General features: G+C 42.7%; 1 protein-coding gene across 1 annotated transcript in view; it reads right to left on the reverse strand.

The window, feature by feature from the left end:
• STK3 (serine/threonine kinase 3) overlaps nucleotides 1–26,101 on the reverse strand; it is a 671,555-nt gene that overhangs the window by 117,325 nt on the left and 528,129 nt on the right. Inside the window, exon 10 of the mRNA XM_029591777.1 lies at nucleotides 8,389–8,564. Within this exon, the coding sequence (XP_029447637.1) occupies nucleotides 8,389–8,564 (176 nt within the window). The remainder of the gene's footprint in view (nucleotides 1–8,388; nucleotides 8,565–26,101) is intronic.

Genomic DNA, 26,101 nt, shown 5'->3' on the forward strand with positions numbered 1-26,101 from the left:
ATCATTCCATCACTGTGACAGAAATCATTATATGGTGTTGTTGCAATAAACAGATTTGCTTTTCACAGAATGCTTCAGTTATTCTCTGCAGGGAGAAATCATGCAGTGCATTCTTTATTTTTTTTTTAATCTAACAGCTTCTTCCTGTTTCTTTGGGCTTCCAGCTCAGTCAGACCCAATCCTGATGGGTGTTTAGCCCTATTTTTAACCCCCTTCCAAATTAACAGCCATAGCAGCAACAGGTAAATACAAATCCAGGTAGTCATACAGTAAAAATCTTTTATATAAGAGTCTATACAAATAAACTTTGTAACAGAGAGAGAGAGAAGGGGTGTGTATGTGTCCCTGATAGTCTGGGGGTGGTTCTGCAATATTATAAAAACAGAATGAGAAAGATGAGTTAAAATATGAGATATATGATCTCTTTCCCAAATTAGCTATCCCCAAATAGCCAAAAGCTTGTAATTCATGTCACTATGTTTCCTCTTTGTTTAGTGATGTTCTTAATAGTTCCTCCTTTTCTTAGATAAAGGATTGTAAATCAGATAAGTTTTTGCCTTTTTGTTCAATTATAGTTTTTGGTAGTTCTCCACTTTGTTAGACAAAAGTCTCTTTGTTTCCAGTGTTTGTCTTTAACCTACAAATGGCTTTTTTTTTAAAATTTTCAGTGGGCTACTACCTCTCACAAAGACAGGCGGCAATGAGTCCGAGAGCTTCCCGATTGTGCAGTATTTTCAAGAAGCACTAGTTCAGCCTGGTTAGGTCAAGTTAGGTATAACTATATTATGTGTAGGTGCAAGAGCCTTGCGGGCAAATTTTAAAATGCACGCACAAATACCGGGAGATATGTATGTGGCTGGGCCCTGCGTGCGCTGAGCATATTTTCGAAAGGGTCCAATACACGCAGAAGTGCAAGGCCAGCCAAAAGGAGTGGGCTGGGAGGGCATGGTCTGGGTGGGGGCTGGCTGGGATAGCGAACATTAGGCCCTTTCCCAGGGAAGCACACTGGCAGCCGGCCAGTGCACTTTACTTACTTCTGTTCCGAAGGAACAGGCAAGTTAAAATAAACAAAATCAAAAAATTGGGTAGATAGGTAGGAGTTAGGGGTCGGGGAGGAGAGGGAAAAAGGTAGGAAGGTTAGGTAGGGGTATAAGGAACTGGGAAAGTCTACCTGCGTCGCTGCGTGTATTTTTGTAAAATACCACCCATTCGTGCCAATTATAAAATCAGGCACGCATGTGTGCATGGATATTGTATTTTCTAACATGTGCCGGTGACATGCACATATTATAAAATCGGGGCATCTTTGAAAATCGACCCCTTTCTGAATAGCATCTGAAGTGTATGCACAAAGTATTTTTTGTGCACCCAACTATGAACTGCATGCAAAAACTTCAGAAAACAAATTAAAAAAATAATTTTCATTTCATAGGCATTGCTGAATTGGTTCATTCCAATTGTAAAAAAAAAAAAAAATCATTTGTTTCAAAGGAATGCATGAATTAACAAAAAGACTATTCAATGTAATAACTCTGGTGCTTTAGACTTACGGCAGATCATCTGGAGATTTAGAGATTGCCTTGATTGTCTGCATCCCTCTACAATGAAATAGGAAGTTGTCAACTTAAAGTGGTTAGCTACAATTAAAAGAGTCAAAGAGGAATTATCTACTGTTACAAGAGCCTCCCCACTATCCAGGAAATCTCCCCCTCCCATAGAGGATTCGAAAACCCAGTAAGAGATAAGTTTGAGTAGGTTCTGAAAGAATAAGACCTATGACACAGAAACTCATCCCTGAATGCCTTTTCTGCATTTTCAAAATCACGATGCTCCAGAAATGGAAACTGAAGTGATAAAAGGAATGAAAAATGACGACATCAAATGCACACAAAAGCCAAAACGTTCTGTCAAAAGATTTCAAAACAGAAAACTCTTGCTGGATGATCCTCAGTCTGACCACATAAGGCAATACTTATGTTCTTATTCATTTACTGTACAAACCATCAGACCAAGCATGGTGAACCCTGAACTGGCGCCCTGCTTGGATGAGAAACCAGAGCTTGCTCTTTGAGCCATTGGAGGGCAGTGAGAAATATACGTTGAGACTGATGGAAGAGCCAGAGGCCATTGTACCTGAAGACTGGAGCGTAACCACAATATTTGAAAATGGCTCTGAGGTGATCCAGGAAACTATAGACCAGTGAGCCTGACTTCAGTACTGGGAAAAATTGTGGAAACTATTCTAAACAACAAAATTACAGAACATATTGAATGACAGCATAGATTTACCCAAGGGAAGTCTTGCTTCACAAATCTGCTACATTTTTTTTTGAGGGAGTGAATAAACATGTGGATAAAGGTAAACCGATAGATAAAGTATACTTGGATTTTCAGAAGGCATTTGACAAAGTCTCACACGAGAAGCTTCTAAGAAAATTAAAAATTCATGGGATAGGAGGTGATGTTCTTTTGTGGACTGCAAACTGGTTTAAATACAGAAAACAGAAAGTAGGATTAAATGAACAGTTTGCTCACTAGAAAACGTAAACATTGGAGAGCCTCAGGGATCTGTACTTAGACCAGTGCTTTTTAATATGCTATAAATGATCTGGAAATGGGTATGATGAGTGAAGTGATCAAATCTGCAAATGACACAAAATTTTTCAGAGTAGTTAAATCACAAGCAGATTGTGAAATTGCAGGAGCACCTTGCGAGACTGGAAGATTGGGTGTCCAAATGGCTGATGAAATTTTATGTGGACAAGTGCAACGTGATGCATATAGAGAAAAATAACACTGGGCAACAATGAAAGTGTTACTGACCTAAAAAGGTCCTACTCTGTAGTATCTTGATGTGCTGAACACGAATTTGACCATGAAAAGTTTTTATTGGCTCTCGTTTTGAAGATATTTAATATAGTTCACTTTCTATGTTTAGTCATGTAAATTTATCCAGTAGGACTGTAAATAAGCCTAGAATGATGTAATATTGCATCATATTGCATAATACCATCATGCACACATCATCCAGAGTTTATTACGTCATTTTCTGATGCCATGCAGTTCTACTGCCATGCTGCTGCTGAGTAAGCTGACGTCAGCAGTGTACTATATGAAGCCCAGTCAGAAAGGGTGAGCATTTGAAATATTCATGCTGGCTGACTACTGCTGGACACTCCGCAGAGATGCTCCCGAACAGGTGTACAAGAGACAAGCAAAGAAATCTAAGACGTAGTCTATGACTTCATTTTTCAAACGGTATTAACCGTAGGTCTTCTACTATTGGCATACAATTCAAGATGTAATTATATTATTGCATATTACAAAAAAACTAGAGCCAATTTTGCATTTTCACAGTCACATTCATGTTTAGCACATGGAAATGTATAAGAATGGACTAATTTCATTTCTGTAACATGACTTTTGTGAAAATTTGTTGCTCAGTGAGCTATTGGCATACAGTTCAAGATGTAATTATATTATTGCATATTACAAAAAAACTAGAGCCAATTTTGCATTTTCACAGTCACATTCGGGTTTAGCACATGGAAATGTATAAGAATTGACTAATTTCATTTCCGTAACATGACTTTTGTGAAAATTTGTTGCCCAGTGTAATCTAAGCGTTAATTACACAATGATAGGTTCCATATTAGGAGTTGCCATCAGGAAAAAGATCTAGGCATCCTACTGGATAACATATTAAAATCGTTGGCTCAGTGTGCCGCGGAGGTCAAAAAAGCAAACAGAATGTACAAACAAAGGGAATGGTAAATAAAACAGAGAATGTCATTATCTCTGTATCACTCCATGGTGAGAACGCATCTTGAGTAATGTGTACTTCTAAATCGCTGCATAGAGATATAGTTGCACTGGAGACTGTTCAGAGAAGGGCAACCAAAATGATAAAGAGGATAGAATAGCTCCCCTATGAGGAAAGGCTAAAGAGGTTAGGGCTGTTCCGGTTGGACAAGAGATGGCTGAGGGAAGATGTGATAGAAGTCTATAAAATCATGAAAGGAACTGAACAGGTGAATGTGAATCAGTTATTTATTCTTTCAGATAATACATGGATTAGGGGGCCCTTCATGAAGATAGTAACACAATTAAAACAAATTGCGGAAAATTCTTTTTCAGTAAATGGACAGTTAAACTCTGGAATTCATTGCCAGAGGATGCAGTTAAGGCAATTAATGTAGCTGGATTTTAAAAAGGTTTGGATAAGTTCCTGGAGGAGAAGTCCATAAACTTCTACCAGCTTTAGTAGCATGGGATATATTTAAGTTTCAGGTACTTGTCAGGTACTTGTAACCTGGCAGGCCACTGTTGGAAACAGGATGTTGAGCTTGATGGACCCTTGGTCTGACCCAGAATGGCAACGTCTTTTGTTTTTACCCAATCAATTTGTGTATGAATATTTCCAACAGGATTGAAACCAAATTTGTCTCAGTCAAAAGGAAATCCTGCAAATCATAGTTAACTTCTCTGAATTTTACCAAGATTTTTACTACTAGATGTATTAGAGAATATGCCTTCAAAGAACCTGTTCCAAAAGGAAAGGAGACGGCATGTGTGCTAAGTCTATCTTCTGATATCCTCCTGGAGCAGACAACTGGTTTCTTTCTTTCTCACTGCAGCCATAATTTTGTTGGCTGTGTTCATGGAAGATAGGCTATGATCTGAGTAGTAGCAAAGCCACAAAAAGTTCCAATTCAGACGATGGCTTTAGATGAAACTTGCGGTAGTTGATAATGAACCCTAACAAATCTAACCACCAAATGATGACTTGCATTGATTTGTTTATACTTGACTAAGATATGCTCTTGATCAATCCATTTTCCATTTAAGGAAACACATAAACTTCCATTTTGCATAGTGTGACAGAGTCCTACATGGCAGGTATGTCAGCCAGAGGTTGCAAGAAACCTTTTCCCTGATACTGAAGGAAATAGGGAACAATCAATTTAAAAAAAGCAATACCACCACTCAGAAAGGCAATGATCTAAGCATAGTGAATGTTTTGAAAGTGTGCAGGATTGTAGAAGGTTCCCTGGGAAGGAGTTCTAGGCAGAGGAAGAGGCTATACAAGAAACAGCTCAAAGTAAGAACTCTCTCTCTGGGAGAACATGCACTGAAATTGGCTGTCTGCAGGCCAAAGAGGGCCTGAAGAAAACCCATTTATTAAGGTTAGAATATAATACAGCGCAGTGGGAGGGAGGGAGAAGGGGAGTCCTATTTCTCTTCAAAAGTCTGAAAAATTCTATGGATGTTCCTAATAATACATTTGTTATGTTTCATAAACTTGAAGTGTTGTATAACACAGAAATAAATCTATGCTTTAAAGTAATTATCTAAAGTACTCCCCTCTCAGCCTCTCCACCCCCAGCTTTTACTATCCCCCACCCTCCACAGCTGAATTTTTCTCAATCCCCCCCATCTTCACCTCCAGCCGAGCTCTTCCCAACTTTGTACCCTATTTCTTCCTTCAACTTGATCTCCTCTTCTAACCTCCCTCCCACCTTTAGCCCATCTATCTCAACTTCCCTAACCTCCAACTGATCTCCCTTTCTCAAAAAACGTATTTTCCCCTTCTAGATATTTAGGAAATAGCAAAACATTACCCATCAGCTGCAAGCAGCAGAATCCTAACAGGGTGCACCTTCTGTTTCACCTCCCTATGGTATCCCAAAGTCCATGATGATACTCTGCCCCAACTCTTCTCCTCCTTGCTATTTACTTACAGGGGTGCAGTTCTGCACCAATCAGAATGGGAAGAACAGGAGCAGACTCTGATTCCCTGCTGCAAACCTTCTCATCCATACTTTTAGTCCATCCTCCAGACCCTTGGGAGATGTGGAGAGAGGATCAGTACTCCAGGATATCTCATCTTTCAGGAAGAGGCCTGGCTTGCATGCACTACAGAACTCCCACATGGCAGTTGTATGTCTCTGCAGCTCCTGTATGGGAAAAGGCATAGCCTGCAGGAGCTCCACAACTCCCACATCGTATGGGTGGCCCGAACCACACAGTTTCTGTAGCTCCAGCATACACTGCAAGCAGGGCACTAGCAAGAATACTCCACCCCTGTGAGAAGGGTCCAGATATAAGCTGTCTCATAATTGGTAGCTCTGAAGAGCTGCTAATTGGTCATTACTTTGTTGCTCTCAGATTCAGCTGTCTCATTGGCCAGTATGATTTATTCCCCACCCCATAGTGCTGTATAGGAGGCAAATATAGAGTGAAGTACAAACACGCCAAAATACAACTGATCACTCACTCAATTTCAAGCGATGTGAAATAGTCTAGTGAATAGTCATAAATGAATAAGAATCCAGACATAACAGAATAGGAAGTACTACATGCTGTCTTGTGGCACAATTCTGATGGTCTTTACCTATTCATTTATGACTATTCACATTGCTTGAAATTATTGCGTGATCAATTGTATTTTGGCATGTTATTCCCCACCCCACCAGGTTGCAGCCTTTAAAAGCAGTCTGATAGAAGTGGCTGGGTGCTTGACTTAAAAATTCCACCAGCTCCCACTAATGGCCCCACTGGATAATTTTGTAACTCCATTTGGGGTCCCCACCCACAGTTTTGGAACTGCTGTCCTAAAGGGTACAAAGCAGTTGAGAGAAACATCATAACTCACTGCAAAAAACTATGGTAATATTAATAAAGTAGTTACAAGGCTATCTTTATTTATTTGTAAATATTAGTATATCTACTAAACATGGTATATTTATAAAAGCAACACAGCAAATGCATTTATACAGATATTTCTTTCTAAAGAATTATTCATCAAACATTTCATTACTTGACAACTAAAGTTTCTTCTCATCCGGATTAAAAATGACCACCTTTTTTAAAGCAACAAAATCCCAGAAAGCTGTTAAAACTTTTCACTTTAATAAACTATGGTAACGGAGAGCTAGTTTCCACCTAGCAGCTGTGTAAGATTAGAGTTCAGTGATCCTTTAAATCCTCCGATTCCTTTCCGAGGATCATGTGACCCTGTCTAGCTGCTACAGAGTGCAAAGCATTACATTGTGCACAATGTATTTCATCTTGCGGCTCAAAAACTATTTCTTTTATTGTAGACAGTAAGCCAAAAGAAAAGACATGGATAGACAAATTTGTTGTATATCTTAATTAAAATAAAAATTCTAGTTATCAGTTCTGCATCTATTAAATATTCTGGATAAGGGTAACATTTGAAGGGTTATATTGATTAGAAATTCAGAGTATTACTGGTTACTAAAACAGTTTATATCTGTGCTCTATCCTTAGAGAGAAAATGAAAAAAGTCTTTCACTGGAACAATGTAAATAGGTTACAGGAGACAATTTTCTCTTGGAGTATAGCTTGAAATGTGATCCTGAAAGCTGTGCAGCTCAAAGAGGTTCACTGGAAGCTTGGATGATCTCATCTGTATTTGCAACCATACATTTATCTTTGTCCAATCTAATTGGTCATGCAAAATAATCACTATTAAATCTCCCAATATGCCTCAAGTTGCCTTACCAAAATCTCATACCCTCTCATTCGAGACAATGGTAAATAACAAGCTCAAATAAGCAAGACAAAATTGAACACTGAACTGAGAACAAATAAATACAGAAAGGATACACTTAATAAAAAATTAAGCGAGAGCTGAAAATTTTAATCCAGTTGTTAAAATCTGACTTAAAAGTTTTCACCTGGAAACTGAGAAAATGTTATAAACAAAATTCAATACAGATTTATTTTACCCCCTTTGCCCTACTACTACTACTACTTATCACTTCTATATAGTGCTACTTGACATACGCAGTACTGTTAAAAAATATCTGAAAAACAGACCCATCGCTATAGAGGTTACAATCCAGTGCGCTCTCTGTCATCTGTGCTCCTCCCCAAAGTCGTGTGAAAGTGGCATAGGAATACCTTGTAAGCCGAGGTGCACCCTCAGCTCTGCTGGTTGGTTAGTAGGGGCTGTGACTACAGTGGAAGTCTTCTGACCCTATCCCAAAGGCCTGAGTGTGTCAACTCCACAGTGTATCAAGATCCAACTGATCATGCCAGTTCTGCAAGGCAGAGGGGACTGTGGCTTGAGCGATGGAGCCAGCCACTATGATGCAATGCTTTTGATTGCATCATAGAAAGCAAACCACTTTTCTGTCTAATCAATGCTCTAAAGTCAAGATGTTCTATTATCTTTCCATATTCTATTAAAGACAGAAAAACTTCTGAAATCCTATTTCACTTTATAAGTGGGCAATAGTATAAAATTCCAACCAATGTGCTCACAACTTGTCCACAAAATTAAGTGGCATTAATAGAACAATAAAAGTTAACAAGTTGAAAAGAGAGAACATTTTTCATTGTATACATCTATGTACTTACAAAGTCAAAGTCTCCATCTGGAGGAACTTTCCAGTTGTCAGGGAAAACATTTTTGGCTATGTGAAACTGTTCATGAACATTCTGGTTGCAGTTTTCGTGGGGTTTAGTCTTGGGGTCTTGCTTGTCAAAGTACTCCATGAAAGAAGGACGCTGTGCTTGTGGTGAAGTAGCATTTCCTGAATTAATGAGAACAAAAGGTCAAGTTCAAACCACACAAGAAAGATTTCTTCTTAACAAAATGACAATTTAATCTGTTCCAAAACATCTTTATATTGTCTATAAGTCAATCATCTGCTCATTTTAAATTGTTCCGCATGAGAAAAATGAATGTCACAAACATGAACAGAAGAAAGAGAATGCAAATATTTAGACTAAATACTTCACATAATTTCCAGTAGATTTATAAGGGAAATGATTTGTCAGGGTGTGGGTTACACTGAAATAACCACGGTTCCAGGTGACTTTACAGGAAATGAGGTAATTGTATTACTCACATCTTGAAGTTTATCACTGCTGAAAAACAATTTTCCCATTGAAAATACCATTATTTTTCTTTGAAGCAGGAGAATATGTAGGTGAAAACAATTATTGCATGGGTATGCAACTCCAGTTCTTGAGTATTGCAAACGGGTCTGGGTTTTCAGGATATATGCATAATGAATATTTGCATGCATTGCCTCATATTCATTGTGGACATTCTGAAACCCTGATTTTTATTTTTATTTATTTAAAATCTTTTCTATACCGTCCGTAATATACCATTGCAACGGTTTACATGTAGGCACATAAATTAATGTAAGTGGGTGCACTATCGTACATTCTAACAGGTGCCACAAAAGGTTCAGTTACAATAAATCGTTAAAGATAATCACTTGTTTAGTGAAGTAGGTCATGACCAGGTGTACCTGTAAGGTACTGTTCACGGGTAAAAATCATATATATAGTGTTTACAATTACGTTTGTGAGGTAGATCTCATAGATTATTGAGATGCACATTCTTAGAACAGTGCTGTGTGCTGGTGTTCTTCTGCCTATTCCTGATCTGTTTGTGGTGTTCAAGGACTGGAGTTGCCTACCCCTGAATTAACAACAGTCCTGTTTTGTTGGAGTTTATTTCACAGCGATGTGATGCCATGTCAAATATTATCAAACCATCCTTTTTGTTGGTTATTATGGTAGCACATACGCAAATAAATGTCCACTGATCACACTGTTGCTTTTTTTTTTTTTTTTTTTAAACCATATTTTATTGGGAACCGTCACCAATATTTAAACAACAAACATTAACAAAGATCTCAGTATCCTTACATTCCCGATTTTTCATAGTGCCATAGCTTTCCCGGCTATCATACCGGAACCCTGCCCCCCACCCCCCACCCTCCCACCCCTTCCCCCCTGTAGAGAACCATTACAGAAAGTGGTGTGTCACACCTGCACACACAGCAGACGCACAGTACTCCACAAATCATTATCCACAAGTAATAAACATATTGAAGAACACTCAGCCAGAGTGGTAAGCATCTTATACATACATGAACAGCAAACCCATAGCATCACAAGTCCAAAGGAGCAATCTGTTGAGCCACTGGCGAAAGGGACTTGTAAAAATCAATCCAAATTTCGTGAAAAATCCGCTTTTTCTTTGGAGGAAACTTTTTATACTGAGACCCATACTCCAATTGGTAAAGCTCCGTCAGAAGAGCGAGCCACATCTCTCGAGTAGGCGGCAAAGGTTCCAGCCACTTAAGCAAAATACACTTTTTAGCAATTAAACATGCCTTAGAGAAAAAACCAATGTTATCAACATTCAAACTTTGGTCGCCACTGTCATTGTTAAGGAGACAGAAGGAACAAGACCACGTTATTGTAGTCTGCAACAGTTTGGATAACCAGAGCTGAATAGAGTCCCAAAAAACCTTAATAGGAGGGCAGTCCCATAGGCAGTGGATAAGCGTGGCTTTCTCTGCAGAACACTTAAGACAGGTTGCGGATGATATAAAGCCCATACTATGAGCGTGGGCGGGCGAGTAGACAATACGGTGAAAAATGCGCTGTTGTAGCTCACGGAGCGCCACATTAGTCGTGATAGAGAAGATAGACTCATAAGAGTACCTAAGCGCTCGCTCATCCAATTCTTCTCGACAGTCTCTGGACCAGTGGGGCAATAATTTCTTATAGATAGAAAAAGACATATTACAGTTATAAAAAGCATAAAGACAAGACAAAGAACCTTTATGAATCTGGAAGCATACAATGAGCTCATCATATCTGATGTTGTTTATAGCCCCCGGTGCCCTTTGAAGAAGAGCCCTACATTGTGCCTTCAGATACCCAAAAATTAAAAAGTGCTGTGGACTCAATTCTAGAAGTTCACGCCACTGAGCCACAGAGAGTATCTGCCCCGTAGAAGGATCCAGCAACTGCCCCAAAGGCCATCGCCCACCCACTTCGGGATGTGGATGTATGGGAAGTACGGTCAGTGAGGTCCGTGAGGATCCTCGCAGTGGATACTGGTAGGAAACCTGAGGAGACAAGCCAAGAAGCTGCCGGGTTGTTTTCCAAACCCTCCTCATCGTTTTGACTAAAATAGATGGTGAGGTCAAAGTTGCGGACTCGGCCCCCGTGACATGTAAAACATAGGTAGGATCCAAAGGGGCACATATGGAGTGAATCAGCAGAGGATCAGTGTAGTCAGAGGAGCCAAATAACCAGTCCCCCAGAAATCGAAGATTTGCCGCTATAGCATAAAGCTGAAAATTGGGAAGACCATAACCCCCTTGAGCCCGTGGGGCCATCATCGTAGCATAGGCCAATCGAGCTTTTTTGTTTCGCCATATAAAGCTCCGTATGGCTTTGTGCAACACTCGCCTATCTTTCGCTAGAAGTAAAACCGGCAGCATTAACAGCTTATATATTAATTGGGGCGCGATCACCATTTTTAATACGGCTATACGCCCATGAAGAGTCAATGGAAGAGATTGCCAACTGGCCAATTTTGCACACATTTTGCTAATCGTGGGCGGAATATTCAAGCCGTACCACAAGGTCGGCTCAGCATGAATAGTAATCCCCAAGTATTTAATAGTAGACTGAGCCCACTTCACTGGAAAGTCGGGCCAAGAGGCTCTGAGTGACCCCGAAATATCCAAGGCCTCTGTCTTATCCAAGTTCAATTTGAACCCCGACAAAAGTTGATAGTGACTGAAAATCTGGATAGCGGCCGGGAGGGCCGTCCTTGCATTAGACAATAACAATAAAATGTCATCAGCGAAAAGAAGGGTCAAATATGATCTCTTGCCTACTAAGATTCCTGTAACCCCCATTGACGCCTTCAGGGCTGCCACCAATGGTTCCACAGTCATGATAAAAAGAAGTGGCGACAGGGGGCAGCCCTGACGCGTGCCCCTGTGTAGACTAAACTCTCCTGAAAGGGCCCCATTGACTAAAATTCTAGCCGTGGGATTAGTGTATAATAGAGTAATGTAATCAAAAATTCTGCCCACGAAGCCCAGTTTCTGAAGCACTCGACGTAAGAAGGGCCAAGCAACTCTATCGAACGCTTTTTCCGCGTCACAGGTAACTAATAGGGGGTCAGGGACTTCTTTCAAATGGCACCGCTCCAAAGCCACCAGTACCCTGTGTATGTTTACTGTGGATCTCCTCCCCACCACAAATCCCACCTGGTCAGGAGAGATAAGACTAGGCATAATATTCCTCAGCCGATTTGCCAAAATTTTAGCATAAATCTTTATGTCAAGGTTCAATAAAGATATTGGCCGATAAGAAGAAGCCAGAAGTGGATCCCGCCCAAGTTTTGGGAGAACCACTATCGTAGCCGCCCGCATTGTGGGAGGCATACGCTGCTGATCCACCATTTGTTCATATACCCCACGTAGTATGGGAGCCACTTCCTCAGACAGGGACTTATAAAAAGTCGATGTCAGCCCATCGGGTCCTGGAGCTTTCTGATTGGGTAAGGTGTGAATTGCCTCTACCACTTCCTGAGTGGCAATAGGAAGTTGTAACTGTGCCAGTTGGAGAGGGGTCACTCCAGGTAAGGATATATTATTCAAGAACTCCTCTATTGCCACCTCATCTACCCCCTCTGCTGCATATAAAGTCTGATAATAGTCAGAAAAAATATTCGCTATGTCCGTAGTCTCGGATTTAACAACACCCTGAACATTTCGTAAATTAGTTATGTATTTGGACTGGTCTTGCGCCCTAAGTAGACGGGCTAAGAGCCGTCCAGCCTTGTTACCATGATGGAAGAAAGTGTATTGCCTATAGCGCAATACGTTAGCTGCTCTTTCGTGCAACAAAGTATTGAGAGCAGTCTGTATCTCTCGGAAGGTGGTTAAAGCAGCCGCCCCACCGAGAGGCTGAGTAGAATGTCTTTTCAAAGACTGCAAGCGCTTTTCCAATGTCAAAATATCCTTATCTAACTTACGTTTCTTATAGGAGGCATAACTAATTATGTCACCTCGCAGGACACATTTAGCCGTTTCCCACAGAAGAGTAGGCTGGGCCACATGCTGAGAATTATTAGTCAAAAATTCAGACCATTTTTTTTTAAGAAAAACTGAGAATTCCGGATCCCCCGACAAACTTGCCGGTAAACGCCATTGAGTACCCGGGGTAGGCCCACCACCATTGAAAATCCCTTTAACCGGGCAATGGTCAGAAATAACCAAAGCCTCAATCGTAGAGGCCGTAAATTTGGAGAACAAGGACTCAGAGATAAACAAGTAATCTATCCTCGTTTGAGTATTATGGGCCCTGGCCACATGAGTATATTCCCGTGCACCCGGATGTAAGGCTCGCCATAAATCAATTAATTGTAAATGTTTACAAAGATAGTTAGGACCTTTATGGATACTGGGTTGGTGGCCTCCCCTCACTGGTAATCTATCTAACTGGGGGTCTATGACAAAATTAAAGTCCCCACCTACTATCAAGGGAAGGTTGCCTAACTTAGAAATTTCAGCAATAAGAGCGGTGTAAAACCCGTGTTCGTAACTGTTGGGTGCATACACGGAAGCTAATATAATGGGGGCCCCCATCAGGACACCCTTCACCAACACATATCGCCCTTGCGGGTCCTGAACACAAGTTTGCATTTGAAAAGGAACTGACTGATGAATCAAGAGAGCCACCCCTCTACTTTTTGAGGAACCGGTTGCATAGTAAATTTGAGAGACCCATTTTTTCTTAAGCTTCTGTATTTCACTGGAAAGCATGTGGGTTTCTTGCAAACATATAATTTTGGCCTTTAACCGCTGAAGGCGAGCAAAAACCTTTTCCCGTTTAATCGGGGTTCCCAATCCCGCTACATTCCATGTAACTACCTCAAACGCCATGAGAACCCATGCAAAGATTTGCAGCAGCCGAGTGAGCACTTCCCTTTCGCCATTGTGAAAATTACAGTATCTCCGCCCTCCCACATGCACCCTCCAAGGTATCCCAGTGCACCAAAACTGGTTGAGCAAGCCCCTACACACCTACCAAACGCACAGAAAACACAGAATATATTACATACATAGCTATCATGATTCTCTACAGGCATCTCCCCCCTTTCCCCCTCCTTTACTGAATAGACAAACATCTAGAGGCCCGACTAAATCAGGCCTCGCCCGAAATAGGGTTCCCACCGAGGTGAGGTCCCTAACGGGCTGGAGATCAAAGATGGGACCATGTGCTCGGCTGCCCCCGAGCACTTCAAAGAGAAAAACAACAAAAAAATAAAAGAGAGTACTCAGGAAGCATATAGGATCACCATATCCTGCAGCTCTGCACAGTGGCGAAAAAAAAAAAAAAAACAAACTGGTTTCAGACATTCCTCTCCATAAGACATCCACAAATTCCAAATCCCAAAGAGCCATTCAGGGAACATTCGGCGCCGGGGAGCCAACAATTTCCCCCACAAAAGTCTGTGCCTCCTTAGCCGAGTCAAAAAACCTGACGGTGCCAAGGTGAGTGATCTTCAATCGTGCTGGAAAGAGGAGTGCAAAACGGATATTTTTCTTTACAAGCTCCGAGCAGGTAGTGTGGAATGCCTTTCTCTGCAACGTAACACGCGGGGAAAAATCTTGGAATACTAAAATACGAGTCGCATCATAATGAAACTCACGGGCCTTCCTGTAATGTTGTAGGACCAAGGAGCGATGCACAAAATGGAGAAAGCGCGCTATAACCACTCTCGGTCTCCCCGCAGGCTGACCCTCCGATCGCCGCCCCAGGCGGTGGGCTCGCTCTAATAAGCCACCAGACGGAGAGGCCAGGGACGGCACCAGGCGCAAAAGCCAGGCTTCCAATAATCGAGGTAAGTCTCCTTCTGGCAGGTCTTCCGGGATGCCGATAAATCTTAAGTTGTTTCGCCGTGATCTATTTTCAAGATCATCGAGTTTGTCTTCACTGGCCTGCGCCGATTTTTCCAATGCCGCCATTTTTCTCTCGAGGGCCCCCACGTCATCCTCCACGAGGCCCACACGGCCTTCAAGGCGTTCCGTGCGCGAGTCCATTTCAGTAAGAGAGGAGCGAACATCCGCAATTTGGTCGGACAACTGATGGAGGCGCATATCCAGCGCCGCAACCACAGCTTGCGAGATCTTGTCCTCCAAAGACATTGCGTCTGGTAATTCATCAGGAGCTGCAGTAAGCGCCATTTTGTCTTCAGAAGCCTTCAGTCGCTCCTTCTCCCCCTTACGGAGCGAGCGCGTTGCCATGCGGGTCCCAAATATATTTCTCGCTGATAGTCCTCGCTCCCACACTCACGAAGATGCCTTTGGGTCAGTAAAAACAGCGGTGATCTACCCAAAAAGTGCCGATTTTGCTGGGGGGCAGCCGGAGCTCAGCAGACTGCAGCCTACTAAGCCCACCACATCACGTGATCTCTGCACTGTTGCTTTTTAATGCATTATGTCAGGGGTAGACAACCCCAGTCCTTGAGGTCCATAAGCCAATCAGGTTTTCAGACTACCCTTAACAGAAGACCTAGGGTAACCTGCACAGAATGGCAGCTACTACCCTTAACAGAAAACCTAGGGTAACCTATATGGAGTAGCAATTTCTACCCTTAATAGAAGAACTAGGGTAAACTGCTCGGAATGGCAGTTGTTACCCTTAACAGAAAACCTAGAGTAACCTACATAGAGTAGCAGTTTCTACCCTTAACAGAAGAACTAGGGTAACCTGCATGGAATGGCAGTTACTATCCTTAACAGAAGGGATGGTGGTAATGTGCATGGAGTGACAATTACTACCCCCACCCCCTTCCCCCAAAACAAAACAAAAACACTTGCTAAGAGAATGAATAGACCACTGGGGTCTTTTTCTGCCATCATTTACTATTTTGCTATGTAATATGCATGAGATGCATTTGCATGCAATGGAGGCATTGCGTGCAAGTGTATCTCATGAACATTCATTGGGGATAGCAAATGTTGCTTACTTGTAACAGGTGTTCTCACAGGACAGCAGGATGTTAGTCCTCACATATCGGTGATATCACAGGATGGAGCCCAATCACGGAAAACTTCTGTCAAAGTTTCCAGAACTTTGACTGGCCCCTACTGGGCATGCCCAGCATGGCACTAACCCTGCAGCCAGCAGGGGTCCCCCTTCAGTCTTATTTGAAAGCTACAGGCAGTGCCGAAAAATAAAATAATAAAAACGTTACGAACCCAACACCGCGGGGCGGCGGGTGGGTTTTGTGAGGACTAACATCCTGCTGTCCTGTGAGAACACCTGTTACAGGTAAGCAACATTTGCTTTCTCACAGGACAAGCAGGATGGTAGCCCTCACATATGGGTGAGTACCGAACTGAGGATGTCCGAATATGCACCAAATGTACCCAAAGGCATGCAACAGGCACAACAACTGGGGTGGAAGTTGGGAGAGGGCATCCTGAACCCCACCAGGCAGGTGGACGGGTGTAGGTACGTCACGTTGTAAATAGGTTACGAAGGCAGACTGACCGAAGATGGAATCTTGTCTTCCTGCTTTGTCCAAGCAATAGTGGGCTGTAAAGGTGTGGAGAGAACTCCAGGTTGTAGCCCTGCAAATGTCAGGAAACGGCACCGATCGCAGGTGTGCTACTGAAGTCGCCATGGCCCTCACAGAGTGTGCTTTAACACGATCTTGGAATGAGAATGCCCGCTTGATAATAGCAGAAGGATATGCAGTCCACCAACCAGGAGGAGAAAGTCTGCTTTCCCACAGGCTTCCCTAACTTGTTAGGGTAGAAAGAGACGAACAATTGAGTGCTTTCCCTGTGGGCAGCTGTACGGTCTAGGTAAAACGCTAGAGCCCGTTTACAGTCAAGGGTATGCAGAGCCTGTTCTCCTGGGTTGGTATGGGGCCTGGGAAAAAAGGTAGGTAGTATGATGGATTGATTAAGATGAAAATCCGAAACCACCTTAGGGTGAATGCGGAGTACCGCCTGGTCCTGCAGAAGTTTAGTGTAAGGCGGATAGGTAACTAGAGCCTGCAATTCACTAACTCTGCGAGCTGAAGTGATAGCCAAAAGGAAAATCACTTTCCATGTTAGATATCGAAGGTCACAGGAGTGAAGAGGGTCGAATGGTGGTTTCATGAGCCAACCCAAAGCCAGATTAAGGTCCCAAGAAGGGACGGAGGACGTAGTGGAGGCTTAATGTAGAGCAAGCCCTTCAAAAAACATGTTACAAAGGGTTGTACTAAACAGGGACATCCCCAACACCTTTATGGAAGGCGGCTACCATACTGACATGCATTCTGATGGAAGATGTCTTAAGACCAGACTCTGACAGATGCCAGAGACAGTCCAGAAATTTCGGGATAGGACAGGAAAAGGGGTCAAGGGCCTGAGAAGAGCAACATGACGTGAACCTTTTCCATTTGTAAGAGTAAGATTTTCTCATGGAAGGCTTTCGCGAAGCAATCAAGACACGGGAAACTGGATCTGAGAAGTTAAGTGGTTGAAGGATTAACCTTTCAACATCCATGCCGTCAGGGACAAGGCTTGAAGATTGGGATGGCATAGGCACCCGTCGTTTTGAGTGATCAGAAGCGGATCTTGTCCCAAGGGAATGTGCCTGCGGATGGAGAGGTCCTGAAGTATTGGAAACCATACTTGGCATGGGCCAGTGAGATGCTATCAGGATCATGGTTCCCTTGTCCTGACGTAACTTCACGAGAGTCTTCGAGAGAAGAGGAAGTGGAGGGAATGCATAAAGCAGACTGGCTGCCCATGATAGGGAGAATGTGACTCTGGGCTGAGAGTGTTCGCTGCGAATGAGGAAGCAGTAGTTGTCCACTTTGCGGTTCTGAGGGGATGCAAAGAGGTCTATCTGAGAATATCCCCATTGTTGGAAGATGGAGTTCGCTATCGAGGGGTTGAGAGACCACTCATGCGGTTGAAAAACGCGACTCAGCTTGTCTGCCAGCACATTGTCCACTCCCGGCAGGTAGGTGACCCTGAGGTACATCGAATGTGAGAGGGTTTCTGCCCATATCTGCGCAGCTTCCTGACACAGAAGGAAGGAGCATGTGCCTCCCTGCTTGGTGATGAACCACATGGCCTCTTGGTTGTCCATTTGAATTAGGATGACCTGATTTGACAGGCGATCCTGAAATGCCCTGAGAGCATATCTGAATGCTCGAAGCTCCAGGAAATTTATTTGGTGTTTGGCTTTCTCTGGAGACCAAGAGCCTTGTGTCTGCAGATTGGCTACGTGGGTTCCCCACCTGAGGTTGGAAGCGTCGGTGGTGAGAATGATTTGAGGATTTGGAACCTGGAAGGGCAATCCCTGGAGGAGATTGGTCTGATTTTTCCACCATGCGAGGGACAGACGGAGTGAGTCGGTGACGTGGACAATGGCCGACAGAGGCTGAATAGCTTGAGTCCATTGAGACCTCAGAGTGCAGTGCATGAGCTTCATGGCTAAGCGGGCCATTGGTGTGACATGGATTGAGGACGCCATGTGTCCCAGGAGGACGAGAAATTGGCGTGCGGTCGCAGCATCTTGAGACTGCAGCTAGTGAGCAAGTGACACGAGAGTCAGTGCTCGTTGTCAAGGCAGGAAAGCCTTTGCCTGTAAGGTGTCCAAGTCTGCCTCAATGAACGAGAAGGTTTGAGATGGGACTAAGTAGGATTTGTCGTAGTTGACGAGAAATCCTAATGAAATTAGAGTTTGTAAGGTTAGACTGAAGGACGACAGAGCAGCTTGCTGAATGGGGGCCCTGATTTACCAGTCGTCCAGATAGGGGTAGATGTGAACACCTTGTGTCCAGAGGAAGGCTGCGCCGACTATGAGGCATTTTGTAAAGACTCGTGGTGCAGACACGAGGCCGAATGGAAGCACTCGGTATTGATAGTGCTTGAGGCCTATTAGGAATCTCAGGTATTTGCGATGAGCTGGACTTATTGCAATATGGGTGTATGCGTCCTGGAGGTCCAGAGAGCAGAGCCAGTCTCCTCTTTGTAAACAAGGTAGAAGTGAGCCCAAGGTGACCATCTTGAACTTTTCTCGCTGGAGGTACTTGTTGAGGGCCCGTAGATCTAGAATAGGACGGACACCTCCCGATTTTTTGAGGATTAAGAAGTACCGGGAATAGAACCCTAGGCCTTGCTGAGAGTGTGGAACGGATTCTATGCTCTTGACTGGAGAAGGAGAGACACCTCTTGATCCAGAAGATTGGAGTGATCAGATATTCTCCACGCCTGTAGAGGTGGGGAGTCCGGTAGCAGGGCAAGAAAGTTCAGATGGTAACCCTGAGCAATGATTGCCAATACCCATTGGTCAGATGTGATTGAATGCCACATGCTGTGGAAGTGACACAGTCGACCTCCCACTGGTATGTGCGACAGAGGAATCTGGCAGCTGCTCTCTAAGTGGAAGTCAAAAACCTGAAGCATGCCCTGGCTGGGGAGCTGCTTGTGGTTTTTATTTTCGGGCTTGGCGAGACTGTGGTTTTTGATAGGGTCTCGTAGCATGGGATCTGGCTGGTGGCGGATATGACTTCCTTGGACGGTAGAATGACTTCTTAGAGTCCTTTCTAAAGGGCTGCTTTGAGGAGAAGTCAGAAGGCATCAAAGAGAGCTGTTTTAGGGTCTCATGAGTGTCCTTTAGTTCTGCCACTGTCCGTTGGATCTGTTCGCTGAGCAGGTTATCTCCCACACAGGGTAGGTTGGGCAACCGGTCTTGCACTTCTGGGCGAAGGTCAGAAGACTTGAGCCAGGCCCACCATCTTGCCGAAATAGCAGCTGCAGACACTCTGGTAGAGGTGTCAAAAATTTCATAAGATGTTCTAATCTCATGCTTGCCTGCCTCAAAACCTTTGTTTACAAAGGTTTGTAATTGTTCTTGGACTTGCTGAGGCAGGGAGTCTGAGAAGTCCTGTATCTGCTTAAAAATGGCCCTGTTATATTGGTTGATAAAGCAATAAGGAAGGCTGTCTAACAAAGCCGTGGAGGCAACAAATTGAGAATTAGAAGCCAAAATATCAAAATTTTTGGATTCTTTATTGTGGAAAGGAATAACTTTAAAAAGCCCGACTCAGGCCGAGTTTTGCCCACTCACAATGGGGCTGCGTCAGGGGCTACAACATACAAACAAATACATACAATACTTACAAATAAAATAAATCATAAAAACATATTGGAAATCAGACATATATAATGGTAACATAAAAATGTTAAACAAAGATGTATGCAACTATATCAAGGAATACGATGAGTGAGGTTATCAAATTTGCGGATGATACAAAATTATTCAGAGTAGTTAAATCACAAGCAGACTGTGATACATTACAGGAGGACCTTGCAAGACTGGAAGATTGGGCATCCAAATGGCAGATGAAATTTAATGTGGACAAGTGCAAGGTGTTGCATATAGGGAAAAATAACCCTTGCTGTAGTTACACGATGTTAGGTTCCATATTAGGAGCTACCACCCAAGAAAAAGATCTAGGCATCATAGTGGATAATACTTTAAAATCGTCGGCTCAGTGTGCTGCAGCAGTCAAAAAAGCAAACAGAATGTTAGGAATTATTAGGAAGGGAATGGTTAATAGAACGGAAAATGTCATAATGCCTCTGTATCGCTCCATGGTGAGACCACACCTTGAATACTGTGTACAATTCTGGTCGCCGCATCTCAAAAAAGATATAGTTGCGATGGAGAAGGTACAGAGAAGGGCAACCAAAATGATAAAGGGGATGGAACAGCTCCCCTATGAGGAAAGGCTGAAGTGGTTAGGGCTGTTGAGCTTGGAGAAGAGACGGCTGAGGGGGGATATGATAGAGGTCTTTAAGATCATGAGAGGTCTTGAACGAGTAGATGTGACTCTGTTATTTACACTTTCGAATAATAGAAGGACTAGGGGGCATTCCATGAAGTTAGCAAGTAACACATTTAAGACTAATCGGAGAAAATTCTTTTTCACTCAACGCACAATAAAGCTCTGGAATTTGTTGCCAGAGGAGGTGGTTAGTGCAGTTAGTTTAGCTGGGTTCAAAAAAGGTTTGGATAAGTTCTTGGAGGAGAAGTCCATTAATGGCTATTAATCAATTTTACTTAGGGAATAGCCACTGCTATTAATTGCATCAGTAGCATGGGTTCTTCTTAGGGTTTGGGTAATTGCCAGGTTCTTGTGGCCTGGTTTTGGCCTCTTTTGGAAACAGGATGCTGGGCTTGATGGACCCTTGGTCTGACCCAGCATGGCAATTTCTTATGTTATGTTCTTATGTAAAGCGTATTAAATGTATCTCTGGGAAACAACTATGCAAATGTCTCACATATATATGAACACTACCTCTACTTCATCAAATAGGAATTCTTGATTATTCAGATAGAGTGTAAAAGAGAAGCACTGGATGGTCTGGAAGATGTAAATAATAAAGGGCATTATTTCTCAAAAATTGGGTTGGTTAATGAATTTAATAATAAAAAGCATAGGGAGAGATAAATGAAAATATTAATAATAAAAATGATAATGTTGAGACCCTACACTAAATGAATTAAAAAAGTAAAAATAGTAAAAAAAAAAGGTACCTCTAGATCATAGTGCCAGTCAGTATTGTACTGTAGTCAGTATTGTTGTGATTAGTTACCAGACAAGAATGGTCAATTCAAACGCCAAACTGTGTATGAAAAATGATTATTAAAGTAGTAGTTTAAAAATATATCTACTGTAGCACTAGTGGTGAGCACAGTGAATTAGGACTTATATACATGTTACTCCATTATACAAAATCAATAAGGAATAAAAATTACCAGAGCCACATGATTGTAACAAGCTACTATCACTAAATGTGAATGCTGTTATATTGGGTCATATACAGCTGATAGACGGCAATTCGGGAGATGAGCATGGCTCCTTGGAATACTCGGCGACCAATGTTATCTAGGAATTTCTGTTCCTTTCCAGGAGGAACAAACGAGTGAGGATTTGACCTTTTTGCCTTCTTTTGTGCAGACTCTACCATGACCGAGTGCTGATCAAGCTGTGACTTCTGAAAACATGGGGCTGACAGCACTAAATAAGTAGTGTCAGCTTTCCTGTGTACTGGAGCAACTGTGCCAGGATTTCCCAGTTCTTCTTGAGGAGATCAAGAAGGACCTGATGGATGGGAATGGAGGTTATTACTTTGGGAGCATCCAGGAATTGGAGCAACTCCATCATCTGGTGCCTATCATCCTGTTCCGTCTGTAATTGAAAAGGAACCAATTCAGCCATTTCCTTCACAAAATTTATAAATGAGATGTCCTCTGGAGGAGAATGCTTTCTACTCTCAGTGGGTGAAGGTGGAGAAGGTAAGTCATCGGTGTCTGATGAGGTATCATCTCCCCAGGTATCATAAGGGTCAACACCCTTCCCTCTAGGAAGTAGAGGGGAACAGGGTGGTTGGATACCTGAAGGTCCTGGTCTAGGCTCCGAAGGAATCGGAGGAATTATCAGAGGCACCGATGATGGCATCGAAGGCACCGGTACAGGCATCAAGGGCATTGATGGATGACTCAGTGGCGCCAACGGACGTATCGGCACCGATGTACGGGTCGGTGGCAAGGGACATACAGGCATCAATGGCTGAGGCAGAACTCCAGATGGAGGAATGCGGAACGGTGTTTCTCCTCCCGATGATGCTGTCAGATGGCTCGGGTCTCAGATGGCTCCAATGCTGAGCATCGGAGCCATCGGAGACCCGGGATCCATCGATGGAAAGGCAGCCATTAAGGCTTCCATCCTGGATAGCAGTGGTGCCAGCGCTGCCGAAATCGGGTCGATGATCGGTTCCACAATTGGTGCTGGTGCCAGAGGAACCTGAAGACGTTGCATCACCTTGTCGATGACCTCCTGAACCATCCGGTCCAGTTCTTCTCGGAGACCTGGAGCAAGCAGCCCCGGCTCCGGAACAGAAGAAGGAGGCAGAGGCATAGCCGGAGGGACCACCGTTAAAGGCAGAGTCGCGGCTCTTGATCGCCAATCGGGTGAGGGTTGCTTCGGAGACCTGGTCGCAGGAATGGTCGGTGCCTTTCCTGGACAGGGCTTCTTCAACAGCGGCTCGGACGATGGCGAGGTCGATGATTTTGCTCCCTCGATGGTCCGAGCCTTACGGTGTCGATGGCGATGTTTCTCCCTGCAATCCCCTCGACCTGAGGGGGAGTAGAGGGTGTCTATCGTCGAGAAGTCGTTGACGCTGGTCGGTCACCGATCGGTGGTCGATGCTGGCGCAAAGTCGACGGTGCCGGTTCTGACTACGTCGATGCAATGGATGGAGTCGGGGTTTGAGCATGGAAGAGAAGTTCCATCTTCTCCATTTTGGCCTTGCGACCCTTCGGTGTCATTAGGGCACATTTGGTGCAGGTCAAGACATCGTGCTCACGTCCTAGACACATTACACAGACTTTATGGGGGTCTGTGATAGACATGGTGTGGGTACAGTCCGGGCACTGGCGAAACCCCGACGCCATGGCCATGGAAAAAATTGAGCCGCGGTACTGGCGACGGCCAGTAGGCCGCGAGGGCCAAACTCGACGGAAATCGACAGGAAACGGGTAAAAACTTACCGGAGTACCGTGGACTAAGAAAAGTTATAGGAGGGACCCCTGTGGGGCAATTTAACTTTTAGTAATTCCATGAGGAAAATTCCTGTCAGGAATCTCTTCAGAGCTCCTTAACCGCGAGGCTACTACAGCGTGGAAAAAAGAAGACTGAAGGGGGACCCCCTGCTGGCTGCAGGGTTAGTGCCATGCTGGGCATGCCCAGTAGGGGCCAGTCAAAGTTCTGGAAACTTTGACAGAAGTTTTCCGTGATTGGGCTCCATCCTGCGATGTCACCCATATGTGAGGACTACCATCCTGCTTGTCCTGTGAGAAATCTTGTATATCCAACTGGAGTTGCCTACCCCTGCAGAATATTTTTCTTTGGTTGTAAATGGATAGGAACATTGAGCTCAGAATGGAAATCATGGAAATTCTCTGAAGGGCTAAAAGTTAGAAAGTACAAAATGAGATTTAAATGATTTAATTTGCCATACTATATAACAGCTATATATACAGGCTATGTAAACTTTAGACTATAATGATTTTACATATTAAGTAAAATATCAAAGATAGCAAGAATGGGTCCCTGCTACAGAAAACACCAGTCAGCAGTTGTTTTTTCCATGGTATACCTCCTCCAAAAACCTGTTCTCAACCACAAAGGTATTTTATTTAGTTATGTGTTGCTTGCCCAGTTAGCACTGAAGATATCCTGCATTTATAAATAAGTGAAGTTACATGAACTTCAATGATAACTCGGTGTACAACTTTGTCTCACTACTATAAAGACAAAAGGCTGAAAAATTCAAAACATTTTCATCCGTTAGAAGTTTAGCCTTCTATATATTCTCTCTTTTCTGGCCATGTGCTTCCATCTTTCCAAAAGTAAGTTACTGGTAATGCTGACAGTGAACACTGCCAAATTCTTTTTATTAAAAAAATATTTTCTTAGACAGAATTTCATTGCTAGTGGACAGCAGAAACACTGCTGGCAGGGTTTTAGTTGCAGGTTGCTCCTGGTATAATCATAAAAACAGTGCATATTTCAATGCCACGTGGTATACAGCTATAGATGCTTGCTTTACATTGTAAACCATTTTCAGAATGCTATGCAAGTTTTTTATGATAGCATATCAAGGAAAGTAAGAGAGTATTCATGCCAGGAGGATGATTTGAGCTTAGAGATTTAAACAAAGTAATTACAGTGTGCCACACACTGCAACATACTGTTTTGAATTATTGTACTGAAGACAGATTACAGAGTAAACTAGTCAAAACTGCCAACAGTGGTTCTACCAGCTCCTAACAATTAAGTTATGTTCAAAGCAGTGTAATTCATTTTTATGCTAAAATGAATTTCATTCTATCGTTTGAATAAAATAAATTAAAAAACAGGCTCAGTATAAAACCAGAAGTCATTGCACTGCATTACGATAATCCTGAATTTAGGAATCTCCTGAACATCTGTGGTTAGGAATAAGAGAGATGAAAAGGAGGATCTTGGTTTGATTTTTAGTACAGGTTTGGGAGTCTCCAGTTGCAAGTGTTACTGAAATGTCACTTGGCACCAGTGAACAAGTACAGAGCCAGACACCTGCTAGCCACCCACTGTTCAACGGTGTAATTCAGCACAGCAGGCAGAGGTTTTATTATGACAGGATTTCTATGTGCAACTCTATACTAGATTCATTTACTGTACACAAAATCCAAACGCACACAGCTTATTTTCCAGAATCAGGGCCAGGCTTTGTCAGGTGGGTGGGCAAAGGAAATTATTTTTTGACCATATTACAGAAATTGAAAAAAGGCAAAAACAATACAAGGACTGAACATTTTTTATGCATTTATTTATTGCTTTTACAATAATTCCAAGAAATATAATCTTTTACAGACATAAGAAAGAAGTATAAATCAGAATATTACACATAAAAATGCATAAAGGAAAATTATTTACACCTTAGCCCACAAATAGCGAGGAATAAACAATACTAGTGAAGAAAATTTTGTTAAAGTAAATAGGTGACCAAAACTAGTGTAAGCTCAGCAAATATACATATTTAGCCTAATTTATGGAGATGTCATCAAAAAAAGTGAAGACAACAGGGAAATTTGTGTTTTTGCCTTTGAACTATAAAGTTAGTTGTTGGGGGTCAAAAAAGGTATATTTAACCCCCTGCATCTTAACCACACATTTGCAAAGAAAATTTAATTAAAATAATGCTCCAAGTTGCAGCACGCCAGGCCTCAATTGCAGATATCTCTTTCTTCTAAACTGGTTTGCTTTCGCTACATCAAGAAAAATGTTAACCTGAAAGTTTAAAAAAGGGGTAAATCTATTATGAAAAAAAAATCATCACAAGGTCCCGATCACAGTCTACCACAAAGGTAGCCAATAGAGTTGAAGCAGAAATCTCCACAGAACCAGACCTCTCCAACATATCAGTAACATTCAAAGCATCAAAAAAAGGTTGACAGACAGAATCCATTTGAGAATCTTTCTTAGCTGAAGGTAGATAAACTTTAACAATAGGTAGTAAAATGCTCTCAGGAATTTTCAATTACTCCAAAAATATCTCCTCAGCAATTGAGATGGTGACACTGTTTTCTGTCTAGGAAAATTAATCGATCTGATATTTTTTGATCTGACCACATTTTCCAACGGTTCCATTTTAAATTGCAAAGCTGT

This window comes from Rhinatrema bivittatum, chromosome 2, assembly GCF_901001135.1.
Source record: "Rhinatrema bivittatum chromosome 2, aRhiBiv1.1, whole genome shotgun sequence".
NCBI classification, from domain to species: domain Eukaryota; kingdom Metazoa; phylum Chordata; class Amphibia; order Gymnophiona; family Rhinatrematidae; genus Rhinatrema; species Rhinatrema bivittatum.